The following is a 15,537-nucleotide window of genomic DNA, read 5'->3' on the forward strand; positions in this document are numbered from 1 at the left end:
AGAGGTCAACGGAGACAGTACAAAATCGATTTACATGAAAACGTTTCGTTAATTAAACAACGATAGCTTTATTGGTTCTCTAAAAACATCTTTTTTCTCATCTAATAAAAGATTATGGGGAAGCCAGTTGTTCGGGAGCCAGCGCTGAGCCCATAAAAGACACTGACTCCTCTGATCCTTTGCCTGAATTCGAAACACGTATCAAAGAAAGAGAATTCGTTGATGTCAGTGTGTAATAACGTGATCTGGAATTTTGTTGGTTCGATGCAAAGAATTCTATACAGGATCCCATTATCAACCCCTGTGTTCTATAAGAAAATCCATGCCAGCCCCACTTGGTGCTTCCTTTGAGAAACCCTGCAGAGAAACAGCAGAAGAATTTGTGTCACGATTTTCACAGCAGTGAAAATACATTCAAAGGTCAGTAGGACAATATTCATCATTTTGAGTACAGCTTAAAAGATCCTGATTTCAGCTTGCAAAACTATCTTTTCAGTATTTCAAATCGAAGCAAACACAAACAGGGTTGGATAATTATGAAGGCCTGACAAGGAAATGTATATGGTACAACTTGTTTATCGATAGAAATGCTTCGGAGATGAAGGAAAGCAATACATAGATATCTCATAAAGAACGGGAATAACCTCCAGTGCTGTAAGACATAAATAACTAAGATCTGCATTAACATATACCTTTATTTCTCTCAAAGGTTTGGCGGTTTTAATCCAGTGTAAGGCGATCCAAAATCCGCTGGAAAAATGTTTCGAATATTGTTTAACGCACAAGATGGCACAGCGACCCTGAAGTGTTTGCCGAGATATTCCCAACACCAACGAATAAGCTATCTGTAGGCAATTTAGCGAAATTTCCTGCCAGGAAAGAAGCGAAAAACAACTAGCTCTAGTATTGTATTATTAAGTCAATGGCAAAAACAACCCAAGCAAATCGATCTCAAAATGTAACAAAACAGATGAAAAAGAAAACATTTAGCTTACTCGTTTCCGGTGTGATTATCTGTGCCTTGCTGCTGCCTGTACGCGCAATTGGCCGTCTCCAGCACCCAGAAATCAAGGCAAATTGACTGAAAACCTGGATGCTCAGTGATACAACTTATCTGGGTTTCAGGCCCTTGCTACTCTACTTTTTGCCACAATTGCCCGATTTCTGTACAACAAACACTTTCATGAGTTGTCGGCATTGGTTGACAAGTTCCACACTCGCACTTTTGATAATTTTATATAAAACACTCTCAGAAGCTCAAGTTTAAAAAATTTCTGTTGCATTCTTTTAGATTGTACCTTCGCTTTATTGGATTTTCATGTCAAATACAAATAAATCACACAGTAAATTAAATACCAGTCTGAGTTTCCGAGACGGTCGCATCGCTGTCGACATGTTCTGTACTGTCTTCGTGCGGATCGCTTCGGTGAACTCTACGCGGCTCATATTGTTAAGAACGTGGCCCAGACTCTCCTGAAGATTCTGGATTATCCCCATCGCTGTCATGTACTAAGCCTAAGGCATTAGAGTCGCTATCTTCTGAAAAAATATCTTCCAAACTACCGCTACTTACACGAACTCCCACACCAGTTCTATTGGGGAATATGGGTTGCGCAATATTTTAGTTCCACCGCTTACGTCACGACTTCTCGCTATTGTTTTTACCCGAAATGGAATTTCAGTTGAAAATGCCGATTTTCTCCTAAAATAAGTCGAATTGGACAAAACGAATTTCAAATTCGTTTTCTACGCCACTTTTTAAACAGCATAAGAAAAACATGTATTTTTGGGTTTACATGCCCTTTAATCTTTAGAACCTTTTTAAGCGGTCAGCCCTGCATTCCCCGTGGGTGACCACTTAATACAAGTTTAACTGTAGTTCGTCATAAAAAAAACAAACATGCGAGTTATTTTAAGTGTTTTACACGATATTTAGCCCTCTATTCACGGAAAGATATGTGACGTTTGATTAGAGGCCTAAAAATGCTATTAGATCATACGAAACCAAGGTAAACAGTCTTTAATAAAGAATTCTAACTTCTCCATGAATTTTTTTCTAGTTGGAGGCAAATTTTGTCAGTTCCCTCGTGCTTATTTGGCAGCCATCGATTCCAAATACCTGAAAGGTTGGAAAATCTTGCGACACTGTTACTATGGTATCTGTTTTAATTTCATAATTCATAAATTTTGCCAATTGGAAGCAAAACAGTGATTATTTTTTATAGCTTTTAGCTGTCTTAACATCTTGGGCCCCTTGAGTTTCGCCAAATTTAAGTAACAATTTTCCTCCACTGTTGTCCCCAAACTTTGTTTGGTGCTCAGCCTTGGAGGCCCTCGGTCAAGTTGAGTAAAATCAGGCGATATTTCGCAAGATAAAGAAGGATAACATGTGAAAAATTCAGCTCGGTGAAAAAAAAAACCGTTTTGTGGAACACTTAAAATGATCATATAGCAGCCATTTCAACAAGCCATTTCAATTTTAGCTTATTCAATATTTGTTCAGGGAGCTCATAAACATTTTTTTCATAGAAATTTGTATTGTCCTACCTTCTCAGTTATCAACATCTGCCGTGTCATTTATTATAGATATACGTGCATTCTGAGAGACTTAAATGCATTTATTCACTGAGGCAACATTTTAGAATAGCATTTTGAAAATATAGTCACAAACCTTCAAATTGTAAACATTTCTAGCTTTTCGGTGTTGTAAGGTTATCATTAGTTCTCTTCCTCAAGATTAATTATCTAACTATAACATATTGTTTTCGAACTTTCCTTCGGAAAAAGGAAGAAAATCGGTCAATGATCTGATAGGCATAAGATACGAATGTTTCCACGAACCAAATTTTGGAAGTCTTTGATAAACTATTTTGAGTAAAAGCTTGGCAAGGTCGAAAGCCTGTAGTGAACCTCCGCAATTTTATCCAGGTCTAAAGAAATGTTGCTGTTGTCTGGCAACATTTAGAATTTAACTTGAAGTTAAATAAAGGCTTTTTCAATCAATGACTTAGCTTAGTCTTGAAAAACATTTTTTAATGTGGAGTGATGGAGTGTTATTTGCATTTAACCAAGTTAAAGGGCTGGACGTTACAGGGCAACAGATCGACTTCAACTGTGTAACTTGCACGAATTAAATTTTACAACAGCAGGTATATATGAAAGGAAGTTAATTAAACATTGAGATTATGCCGTTCAATAGCTTCCTAAGATATCAGGTATAAAGAAAACTGTCGAAACAAGTTTCTAAAGAGCATTCAACTCCCATCACCACAAGTCAAGATAAAATATAACCAAAAAAAACGAAGACTGATGGAACTCAGGGAACATCGGACTTATATCCAGATTCTGGGTTGAATTAATATAAATGAATAAATATTGCCAACATTAATGTTCTAACACTAAAAACAATAAGAGATACAATGCAAACGCATCTAACAAACCTTTTGAAAAGGCTGGATCTGGAATTAGAGCAGAAAGTTCAAATAGGATGGGATAAAAAAGACCAGAAAACATGTTGCCGGAGAGGAGATGTTGCCTTGCCCCTTATGCGACTTGTAATCAACTGAAATATTGACTACAACCAATATAATTTGAACGATTCCAGCCGCCCCCAATTTGCTGACGTACAAACCAGCCCTTTCCTTTGTTTTTGCAACAAAAACATGTCTCAGTGCTATGGCTGAGTTTTAAAAGGGCGGAGGGTAAAACGAGTCAAAAATGGGGTTTGAACTCGTTTTAGTTATAAAATGATCCCATGACTCAATTTCCGTTTTACTCTTCCCTTAGTTCCAAAAAGGAAACATTTTCTAAATAGTATCTGATGAACTGATCGCGCAATGAGCATTTATTTACATCAAAGCTTGCCAATAACATCCAGTCGTTTGGGTTTGTTTCTAAGGGCAGCCTGAATCGTCCAGATAAAATTCGCTGTTTTAAAATTAGGATAAACTCCCAATATCCAGTTTGTAAACGCAGGCCTCACGAGAAATGCTCAACTAAGGCTGAGTGCTTTGAAATAATATTGTAGAATCACCGAAATCACAAGGCCTGAAAACATTTTCATGTCACTGGTGTTGCAATCGCGGAAAAATTTGTATTAAACGAACGCCGCCGTATCAACTCGCTTACTTGTGGGATCTATAAACCAACTCTGCGCACCGTCTGTCGAACATTTCTCCGCTGTGACATTTTAGCGTTAAAACAAACAAAATCGTTTATTCCCTATCTTCCTTTTCCTTTCGTCGCTTATTTTCCTGGAAAACTGATAATACTGCGAGTTAGATCTTTTTGGTGGCCATTAGGAGTGCGAGGAAAAAAGTTAATAATAATAATATTAAAGGAAGCGTAACCTGATAAGTTTTCCCATTGACAAGTTTACGACGGCAGTGTTAATGAAAAATAATTTCGAGTATATCAAGGACAGTTTTGGAAGAAGGGAAGTTGCTATTTAAGGAAAAACTTGCCAATGAAAACTCAATTGACGGTAAGGATGACTTGGCAAGAAGGAAAATCAGAAGATTTTCGCGAAATTTTGCGCTATGACAACAAATAACAGAAATGCCATATGTGGGTTATGAACAAGTATTAACTGTTGGAAACCTATACATATCATTAAAGATTAATAACAAAAAAAACTTTTAAAGAGAGTCTTTTGGTATAAATTTTTAATAAGTTGTGAAAATGGGTTCCTATTTACGTGTTAACTCAATAATTTACATAAAGGACTTCGAAATAAACGTACCAACGTATGATTAATTCTCAATAAAGTTTGGTTTTTAGCTACACTTCAGAGCACAAATTTCCTCGTAACAAGGAAATGTTTAAGCGTTGATGGCATTATTCATTAGTCGGGTGTCTAGATAGTTAAAAACATTTTTGTTCCTCTTCCCAAGTATAAACGAATAATAACGGAGAAAAGCAATATTCAGATGCGATTATCAAACAAGTATCAAGTGCAAATAAAAAACCTTAAGAAAACGCTGTTTCTGAAATCAGAGCAGAGAATTGAAATAAAACGGAATAGACAAAAATAAAAAAACACGTTAAAAGAAATCGAATCTTCTCGTCAGCAAAGGAAAGAATCTTAGCTTTGTTTCAAATGCGATCAGTGACGAGCTGCAGTCAAGAACTAATATACCTGTGAACATTTCCAAGGCGCTGCAAACCAATGCGGTCATTGTTCACTCAAACATGTCAATAGAAACAATTTCTCCTTGTATTCCTACCACTGAGAAAGTGAGGGAAGAGGTGGGCGCTTATTCAGAGGGGGGGGGGACGCTTTTTTGACGTTATTAAAGAGGGAGTAGGCACTTATTCGGGGAAGGGCACTTATTAGAGCGTGGGCGCTCAGTCGAGGATATACGGTATTCATTATTTGTAACCTTTATTCCGAGCAGACATCATCTTATTTTAAGTATCTGATGAACTCTTGTATTTGGCACAGTGAACATTCAATTCTAAGATTACTCTACTATATTGTAATTCTTCTAATTGCAAAAATTTTACATAATTATGAATTTGAATTAGAAATCTTGATTTTAGTCGTATTATCTTACTGTGGTGTTTCTAATATGGTGTCTCGGCGCCCCTCTTTTTAATTTATTTTTATTCAAATAATCTTTTGCCTAATGACTGTAAATATATGAAAAATCATATTTGTTCACTGCGGTGAAGAAACGAATATAAACGATCCTCGCAGCTATGAACAGTACTGCACTAGTAGTTGAAATAAGACCTGAAAAAAAATTCAGGCCCGCACGGGATTTGAACCCAAGACCTCTGCGACACCGTTGCAGCGCTCTACCAACTGAGCCAACGAGCCAGTTGGGAGCTGGCCAATATGTTGGATCCAAATAAACCATCCAAGTGGTGAATAATGACTTAATTGTTTTTCATTTATTTTATACCTATTGTTATCAAATTATCATATGCACTTTTTTTTAGCGGTTGTGGAGAAATTGCTGTATAATAAGGTTCTTGTGTCGGACGTATTTCTTTGTACAGATCAGGCCCCGGTTGTTCGAAGATCGGATAACGCCATCCACTGGATAAATCTCTATACAGTGGATAACGCTCTACGTTTTGCTATTTTATCCGCTGGATAGCGATTGATTAGTTGGAGAGCGTTATCCACCCTTTATACAACTAGGCCCTGGTGTTAGGTATAGTAAAAGTCTTTACAAGTGATTACATACTTGCATGAAGGGCTAGTTCGCAAATCTTAATGATTAAAGATAATTAATAACAGTTATTATTAGTAATAATAATTAGTAATAATTAAACAATAGACCACACTTTCTATCAGTTTACTGGCTTAACTCACGTGGATTGTTGGAGGAGGAAGAGAGGTTTGTAAATCACGAGCTAAGGGTTGTCAAAGAAATATGCAAAAATCAAAACAGATAAAGCTCTATATGATTCGGTCAGCAAAGGCCTATTAGTGGTAATGTTTAGCGAGTGCCTGAAAATGTTCTCGTGTTGCTATCCTAGCTTTACTTCTTTTTTAAGATTTAAACATCACAGCAGTTTTAGTAACCAGTCAACTGAATTTCCGTAAAACTTAGGGTTCAAAACGTTGTACAAATGGAACCCATGCGGGAAAAGTAGTCTCCACCCGTCTACGCACTCGCCGCATATTGGAAAAAAGCAATTTAGAAGCCGAACTAAACAGCAAGCAATCTATCGTCTCCTTAGCAAGTTCTCACTTTGGCGTTTGAGGGGAGAAAGGAGAGGGATGGATAGATGGAAAAGGACTCTTTTCAGTACCCCACCTCACCTCCCACATTCTTCGTGAGTTTTCTAACGTAATACATGGATTGAAAGAGTTTACTGCACCAAAATATATCCCATAGCTTTGATATTTCTGTTACCGTTATCTAGGGAATGAGCTGCTACGTTTCCACATGTAATGGAGTTATCAGGATATCCTTCGGTGCCAAACCCAAATCTGGAGTCACAAGAGCCACAATCGTTTTCCTGGTTAGCTACATAACCAACTCTTGCTTTAGAATGATCACTTACGGTACATACAGCATTGAAGCCCTCCTTGTTACAGCCCAGTTACAAAGAGCCCTCCGCACCAATCAACTTCTTCCACTCGTTACGACCCAGTGAAGTAGCGCGGTATGTCCCAACAGCAATCAGAGAGTACAGAGAGTTGGCCTGCTTGTTAATGACAATAAACCTGAGCTGTCCACTTATCTTCATACCGAGACAGATCTTGGAGAAAGGTGTGTTCCAATAGGTCGGTAACTTGGTCTCTTGTGTGTCAAACCCAGTCCTTCCGCCGTTGATGTTGTATTGGTTTTTATCACTCCAGTAGTGAGAGTCATTGTGAAACGTTGCCTGAAAATAATTAAGATTTCATTTATCCTTAAACATAAATAACAAGATGCATCACCAAAGGAAGAACCCTCAGGAAATCAGTAATACAGTTCGCGTAAAAGCCATCAATCTACACCCTACTTGCAGGTCCTTGCAGGCGTTTTAGATATTAGGGTATTGTAGCACTCATGCCAGAGGAATTTCCGCAAGCAGGGACCGCTATAAGAATATGGGCGAGTTGCTAAGAGATTCTATCGTAGTTTCGACGCTTCTGAAAATTTCTTGCTCGCGCTTCATCACCCGCAAGAAAACCCCGCCAAGAATATTCCGCCTTATGGGGCTTACCTTGCTGCCGTCAATCTTCATTAGAGGCGTCCATCCTCCATCTCCGCATCAAAAATCCCCCATCTGACAGAGGACTGTGATTGGTTTAGAGTCAAGGTCCAGTTGAACCAGTTGACTGGCGTTTGACCTGCTTGATACGAAAACATCCATTCTTGATCATATTATGAGAGGGGGTAAGTTTCTAAAGAAACTGTGATGCTGCGTCGATGGGAGAGTATAACAGGGTAATTTAGTATTATCAACTGAGTTGATAACGTAAATAGGCCACCGTAAAGGGTTTCAAAGCTGACGTTTCGAGCGTTAGTCCTTCGTCAGAGCCCTTCGTCAATTGCTCGAAACGTCAGCTTTGAAACTCTTTACGGTCAGCCAATTTACGTTATTAACGCAGTTGATAATAATAAATTACCCCGTGATCATATTAGTTTCCGGCGAACAATCTTCTCTTGACGTCGAAACTGTTCGATAATTTTGTCTTTATTTTATGCTTGAAAAGATAATAATTTGGTATCACTTACTTGAAAAGGTTGTAAGCTTCTTTGCAGGACCCAATACCTAAATATAAAGAAAAAAAATAGAAGTCAGGTGTTTGAGATATTTAGGCTCCATCACAGTCCAGTAGGGGACACAAAAGTAGAGTCGTTGCACATTTTTGTATCAAGCTATTAGCAAAATCTTTGAGCAATAAGAGATTTTAAATATTACTTTGGTACCAGTTATAATTTACTGCCGATGGAGGGAGGGGGGGGAGGATTTTGGTTGTGGCACGATGAAAGTAAGCCCCCCCCCCCCTCAGTCAAGGCTCTGCAATATTTTCATGTATCCGCTCTCCTCAGTCTCCCTGAAAATCATGTGATCCTCCAAATCCTCCACCCCCCTCCCCCAATAATAATTGGTGCCTGAGGAGAAGTTAGTAAAAAGAAAAATAAATATTCAGTTCCCCACCTCAGACCTTTCGATTTCTCCGTCAGATGCTTAATTAACTTGAACATCGACAGATTCAACATCTTCATGCATTGCATTTAATATTTTTTTTGTTATATATTTTCGCTAGCTATTTTAGAACATTTTCGAGCCGCAAGGTTAAGTAAAAAACTTATAGCAGTCACTTGTGAATTATAGTATTCAATGCCATGCCAAACTTTTCACCTTTTTCACAATATTCTCCTTTGAAGCCTTTTACACAGCGGCATCCGAACGAGCCATCTCTATAGTTTGTGACACACGTAGCCTCGTGTTGACAAGGTGACGAAGAGCAAGGTGACTGTAGAGAAACAAAGTAGGAAAATGTTCCATGTACTTTGAATAGGAGGTACATGAATCTGCCAATCCGCGTTATTCCGTCAATCCGGTCCGGATTCATTTAAGTATAAATTTTTCATGATAGCATCTGGGCTTTTTTATGTATTTATTTTTTTATTTTCATCTACAGTATTAAGATTTTTGCTGAGTTTACTTCCTTTGCTGGTATTTTAGAAAGTGGCTTTGTGAGATTAAAAAATATATTGCTAAGCCGTTGGGATCTATCAGTCTGGAAAGGTTTTCTAACTGTTTCGAACGTTCGCAGAAACTGAAGCAGTCTGTCGATAAAACATTTTAAAACAAAATCGACTTAAAGCTGACCAAATACTGATGATTTAAACAACGATCCATTCTTTAAATAAACAGAATCTGGTATCTTGACTCAAATTTTCAACCGAGTCACATGTATTTTCTTAGTCTGCCGACGTGCCTGGGAAACAGTAGGTGGTAAGTAAGATAGTACGCGGCACGAGAAAGTGTTTGCAAGCTTTACAACATGCCATGGAAATACGGCTGTCACCACGATGAATACCGCAACAGACCGACACCATTTGCAGTGACTTTTACCTGACTGCCTTTTCTCTACGATTTTGACAAAGCTTCCAAACTTTTAACACGTTTAATTGTCAAAATTAAGAGTGTTCCTTACCTCAATGGTAAAATGATGCGAACTTTTATTCCCTTTATACTCTGTGGAGTTTCTGAACTTATCAGATGACAACAATTCGCACCAAAGTTTTCCATGAGCTCCTTTGAAGGCGGCCAGGTTTACAGAAAAACAGAACGGATTGCTGAGACATTCTAACGTGCAGTCAAACACATCAGACACTGCCACTGTTCCAACAAGCGGGACATTCAAGTGATGAAACTCGTGTTTAATGAATGTACGCTTCAGGAAGGTTCTTGTGGAGGAGGTGAGGTTGCCTTCGCGAAACACAGGGTTTGATTCTGTAACAGGAAAGAAGAACAGTCCAGTAATAAAAGGACATGATGGCACCACTCACAGGAGGGAGTGGGGAGGAAGGGACTTGCTGGTTACAAGAATGGATGAAGTGGCCTATAGAACGCTACCCCCCCCTCCCCCATACCACTCAAAATAATTAATGTATAATGTATATCATAACTGTGTGACTCTAGATCTTATGAATATTCATTTCGCGAAATCCGCTAATGACCATTTTCCTATGATCAGTGGTGAATCAGCTTCATTAAATTACAACGTTTGAGGCATACCATAAAAAACAAAACTTTTCAGGAATGGCGTCAAGGCCGATCAGTATCAGCCTTCCTCCTTCTCATTCATCTCCTCCCCTTCCCTCGCAGCTCTTTTCAATAATTTCGCGGTAACCCCTGCCTCTCTACGACTAAAACTAAATTTGTGCTCGTGCCTTATTAGGATGTTGGACTGTAGAGTACATCGAAGAGGTAACTGAGAATGGTGGAAAGCATGAGATATTTATAAAATCGAGTGATATTTTGAAGTATCGAGAGCTAATTTAATCTGATCCATGCGTTTTTCGCTCGCGTTGTTTTCGGGACAGTGCTCAGTTCTATGCCAGAATTGTTGTCAGAGTTATCAGCTGATTAAACCTATAGGATATTTTAAGTGTTTTACACGATATTTAGTCCTCTAGTAAAATATTAAGATATTTAAAAACATTCTGAGCATTTACGGAACGAAAGGTATGTGACGTTTGATAAGAGGCCGAAACGTGCTTTTAGATCATACAAGACCAAGGTAAACAGCCTTTAATAAATAATTTTAACTTCCCCATAAATTTTTTGTTCTAATTGGGGGTGAATTTTGTCAGCTCCCTCGTTTTTATTCAGCAGCTATCCATTCCAAGTAACTGAAAGGTTGGAGAAATCTTGCGACTCTGTTACTATGGTACCTTTCTTGATTTTAGAATTCATAAATTTTGCCAATTGGAAGCAAAACAGTTATTATTTTGTCAACAGCTTGAAGCTGTCTTAACATCTTGGGTCCCTTGACTTCCGCCAAATTTGATTAACAATTTTCCTCCTCTGTTGGCGCCAAACTCTGTTTGGTGCTCAGCCCAGGAGGCCCTCGATCAACTTGGGTAAATTCAGGCGATAATTTGAAAGATAAAGAAGGATAACATGTGAAAAATTAAATTGGGAAAAAAAGAGAAATTCGCTTCCTTGAACACTTAAAACGATCATATCGCAGATAGATTTTTCGCAGCCATTTCAACAAGCCATTTCGATTTTAATTTATTCAATAGTTGTTCAGGAACCTCTCAAACATAAAGTTGCATTGTCTTACCTTTTCAGTTATCAACATCTGCCGTGTCAGTTACCATAAATATACGCGCATTTTGAGTGACTTTAATATATTTATTCACTGAGGTAACATTTTAGAATAACATTTTGCAATTAATTTGTAAACATTTCTAGCTCTTCGGTGTTGTAATGTTATCATTCGTTTGTGTTCCTCAGTGTTAATTACCTTACTATAACATATTGCTTTCAAACTTTCCTTCGGAAAAATGAAGAACATCAATCAATGATCTGATAGGCATAGGAATCGAATGTTTCTGCGAACGCAATTTTGGAAGTATTTGATAAATTATTTTGAGCAAAAGCATGGCAATGTCGAAAGCCTGTAGTAAACCTACGTAATTTTATCCAGGCTTAAAGGAGTAAAGCTGTTTTTTGGCTACCTTGAGAATTTAAATTGAAGCTGAATAAAGGCTTTTTCAATCAATGACTAAGCTTATTCTTGAAAAACATTTTTTGATATAGAGTGATGGAGTGTTAATTGCATTTGATTAAGTTGAAAAGCTGAACGTTGGAGGGCAACAGATTGACTTGAGCTATGCAACTTTATAACAGCAGATGTTTATGAAAGGAAGTTAACTAAACTTTGTGCCATTCAACAGCGTCCCAAATTATAAGTTATAATGCAAATTGTTGAAACAAGTTTCCTTAGAGCATTCAACGCCCATCACTAGCCAAGTGAAAATATAACAAAAAACAAAGACTGATAGAATTCAGGGAACATCTGACTATATCCAAATTTTGAGTTAAATTACTATGAATGACTGAATATTATCAACATCAATGTTCTAACACTGAAAACTAAAAGAGATACGCATTAGTAAACGCGTCAAACAAACCTTGTGAAAAGGCTGGATCTGGAATTAGAGCAGAGACTTCAAATATAAGGAGATAAAGAAGACCAAAAAACATGTTGAGAGGAGATCTCGTCGCCGATGTGAGATATTTAGCCTCGCCTCTGATGCAACTGACTTGTGAGCGACTGAAATGTTGACTACAACCAATAGAATTTGAGCGATTCCAGCTGCTCCTAATTTGCTGACGCACAAACCAGCACTTTCTTTTGTTTTTTTTCAACAACGCATGTCTGAGTGCTATGATTGAGTTTTATGAGAGCGGAAGGGAATATTAGTCGAAAATCAGGTTTGAAGTTGTTTTAGTTATAAAATGATATGAACCAATTTCCGCTTTACCTTTCCCGTTACTCCAAAGAGGCGTCATTTTCTAAATTGTTTCTGATGAGCTGATTGCGTAATGAGCATTCGCTTACATCTATATAAGCTTGCAGTAACACCCGGTGGTTTAAGTTTGTTACTAAGGGCAACCTGAATCGTCTAGATAAACAAGTCTCTGTTTTACAATTAGAATAAATTCACAATATTCAGGTTGTAAAAGCGGGCCTCGCGTGAAATGCTACGCAAAAGCTGAGTGCTTTGAAACGATGTTGTAGAATGAGCGAAATCAGAGGGCCTGAAAAAATTTCCATTTTACTCAGTATTGCAATCGTGGAAAACGTTGTATTAAACTTAAGCCGTTCTAATTCGTTTACCTCTAAGATCTGGAAATCAACTCTGCGTACAGTCTGTCAAACATTTCTCCGTAATTCAGCCGGACATTTCAGCGTTAAAACAAACAAAATCGTTTTTTTCCTAGCTTCCTTTCTTTCTGTGGTAAGGGAAGTTGCTATTTAAAGGAAAACTTGACAACGAAGAATCAATTGACAATACAGATGACTTGGCAAGAAGGAAAATCAGAAGGTTTACGTTAAATTCTGAGCTACGACAAAAGAAACAGAAATGCCATAAGTACGTTATGAACAAGTATAGTAGGTATTGAAAACCTATTCATATCATTTAAGATTTCTACCAAAAACGCCTTTCAAAGAGAGTCTTTTGGTATTAATTTTTAATACGTTGTGATAGTGGGTTCCTATTTACGAGTTAAGTCAATAATTTACAAAGAGAACTTCGAAGTAAAAGTACCATAGGTGTCCGTGAATATACAATGTGGTTACCACTTTAAACTTTTTAATCATCCTTTGCATTTCCATAACCCCAAAATTAGGATATCTAATGAACACGGGGGGCGTTTGTGTTTCGTGAGCACAAGTGATGTCTTTTAATTAAAATGTCTTGAAGAACTTGATGAGTAGAGTTGACTCAAAATAATTTTCACAATAAACAAACTCGGTCGTAATACAAGCTTTTTGACTTACAAAACTATTTATCATTTGCCATCCGGGCTGAAATAGTCCCAAAATTACCTAGAAAGCTTCTTTCGAAACCAACAGAATCGGTTTTACATTTATTCGTGCCTTGTAAATAAAGAGATCGACATCTAGAATTTGCATTGAAAATTATCGGTAGCGTTTCTGTAAGACTTGCGAGAGCAGTCTATTAGTTTATCATCGTGCGAGTTAATTTCCTTCAGCTCAAGATCAAGAGAATATAAAGGTCTCCTTATTTTTTTGTTGTCAAAATTTAAAGGGTCTACTCCAATTCTCAAACAGGTAAACTGGTTCTGTTTTGGTTATTTCCAGGGGGAAATTCCCCCCCCCTAGGTTTTTCTTGGTTTTCATAATGAAAATCGCCTTAAAATAGGTGAAATGCATGAAGCTCTCAATGCGATGATACTTGCCTGATTACTCTGAAGGTTTGCATACGTATTGTTACATCCTTAATGAATGTACGACTTGAGTATGAGTAGATTTGGTAGACGGCTTGTCAACCAACAGAGGCAAACAAATGATTGTGTTTTCGATTCATTCAAATATTTGATAACTTTGAGGCCAATTATCTCCCCTTGCCAGACAGCTACAACACTAGTTTTAGTTCTCCTTTATAATCCATCATTTCATCTCTCAAAACCATCAAAAAAATATTTGGGTACTGCCCTATTTTTGTCTTGGATGCCTTTTAACATCTGCGACTGTGACAAGCTTCTCTCAACTACACCTGTCACGCAATTCCGGCTCTAAGTGGTCACTTGAGCAAATAAACCTACATTCTATAGCTCTTTATACAAGGTGATTGATCGACGAAGCCAAAAAATGTGAACAACTTTCGAGAGTTTCGAGAGAGAGGAATGGAAAATTGCACGTTTAGAGAGATGTATGTGGGCGAAATGTTGATGGGAAAATCGTAGCGTTTCTTTCTTCTGTCGTGTATCACTTTGGAGAGTTACTGAAATCAGCAAATATGGCTTTTGTATGGAACAAAACACTCATTAGTCTATGATTTGATTGGTTATTAGCATCATCGCACAGTTTACAATAAGGAAACTGTGAGAGGAAAGGAGATGTCGCGTGCTTTTTGACTTTTAAGTTCCAGTGTGTAACAACTTCGGCTTTACTAGACAATGGATGACGGGAAACTCTGCCCTCTCGTTTGAAAGGAAATATCAATAGCCCCATGAAATTTGTAAACTGCGCTATGTTTCCAGAAAACAAGACTGGAAAATATTGTTCCCAGTTTCCACCATCAAGAAATTCCACGCAGAAGCCGTATTTGTAGCGTGACTGCGTGACCTCTCTTAAGAAGTACAAAAAACTGTTTACCTTTCTTTTTCAAGGTAACACTTTTAGAAAATTCTTAAACCTTCTGTTATTTTATTTGCCTGTTTTTTTTAAATTGCCAATAGCATCTACATCTGCTATTATTTTTGCTGAATTTCATGGCCTTTTCTGCATGCACGTGCGAATCATGTGTTACGCAGCGCTCTTTCGAGTTTGGATGCATGGTGCGTGGTGCGTGGTGCGTGGTGCGCGGTGCGTGGTGCGTGGTGCGTGGTGCGTGCTGCGTGCTGCGTGCTGCGTGCTGCGTGCTGCGTGCTGCGTGCTGCGTGCTGCGTGCTGCGTGCTGCGTGCTGCGTGCTGCGTGCTGCGTGCTGCGTGCTGCGTGCTGCGTGCTGCGTGCTGCGTGCTGCGTGCTGCGTGCTGCGTGCTGCGTGCTGCGTGCTGCGTGCTGCGTGCTGCGTGCTGCGTGCTGCGTGCTGCGTGCTGCGTGCTGCGTGCTGCGTGCTGCGTGCTGCGTGCTGCGTGCTGCGTGCTGCGTGCTGCGTGCTGCGTGCTGCGTGCTGCGTGCTGCGTGCTGCGTGCTGCGTGGGTTTGGATGTGTAGGTCTGGCGCAAGAGATTTCTGCACGCTGCAAAAGGGCAAGCAACACAGGTTCCTATGTTTTCTCCTTTTTCTTTCTCTGTATTTTAATTTCTTTCGTGCATTATCATATATGTATGTTTTTTGATTCCTTTAGGGCGTTCCCTTAGATTTGG

General features: G+C 38.5%; 1 protein-coding gene, 1 long non-coding RNA gene and 1 pseudogene across 3 annotated transcripts in view; all 3 read right to left on the reverse strand.

Moving 5' to 3' along the window:
- The window catches only part of LOC149044396 (uncharacterized), a 91,909-nt gene that overhangs the window by 17,281 nt on the left and 59,091 nt on the right, over nt 1-15,537 (reverse strand). The gene's annotated exons all lie outside the window — the stretch shown is intronic.
- LOC149044398 (uncharacterized) lies at nt 53-1,594 on the reverse strand. Of its 2 annotated transcripts, XR_016187669.1 has the most exons (4): nt 1,357-1,594; nt 996-1,164; nt 693-869; nt 53-357 (listed from the first exon to the last, which is right to left on the reverse strand). XR_016187669.1 is itself a non-coding variant. In XM_089209386.1 (3 exons), the coding sequence occupies exons 1-3, from the start codon at nt 1,504-1,506 to the stop codon at nt 295-297; spliced, it is 390 nt and encodes a 129-aa protein (XP_089065512.1). In that variant the 5' UTR covers nt 1,507-1,583; the 3' UTR covers nt 53-294. The 2 variants fall into 2 exon arrangements, 1 of the variants encoding a protein (XP_089065512.1); XM_089209386.1 differs by lacking the exon at nt 996-1,164 and having other exon boundaries at nt 1,357-1,583.
- On the reverse strand, nt 6,826-7,353 carry LOC149044399 (putative skeletal organic matrix protein 5 pseudogene; annotated as a pseudogene).

This window comes from Pocillopora damicornis, chromosome 6 (assembly GCF_964200805.1).
Source record: "Pocillopora damicornis chromosome 6, jaPocDami1.2, whole genome shotgun sequence".
Classification (NCBI taxonomy): Eukaryota; Metazoa; Cnidaria; class Anthozoa; order Scleractinia; family Pocilloporidae; genus Pocillopora; species Pocillopora damicornis.

What these genes read in the sequence shown, in the direction of transcription:
- LOC149044398 (XM_089209386.1), bottom strand. Translation starts at nt 1,506, where the DNA reads ATGACAGCGATGGGGATAATCCAGAATCTTCAGGAGAGTCTGGGCCAC. An exon ending in CGTCTCGGAAACTCAGACTG is followed by an intron (nt 870 to 1,356) that starts GTATTTAATTTA and finishes CTTTCCTGGCAG; the next exon opens with GAAATTTCGCTAAATTGCCT. An exon ending in AACCTTTGAGAGAAATAAAG is followed by an intron (nt 358 to 692) that starts GTATATGTTAAT and finishes GTTTCTCTGCAG; the next exon opens with GGTTTCTCAAAGGAAGCACC.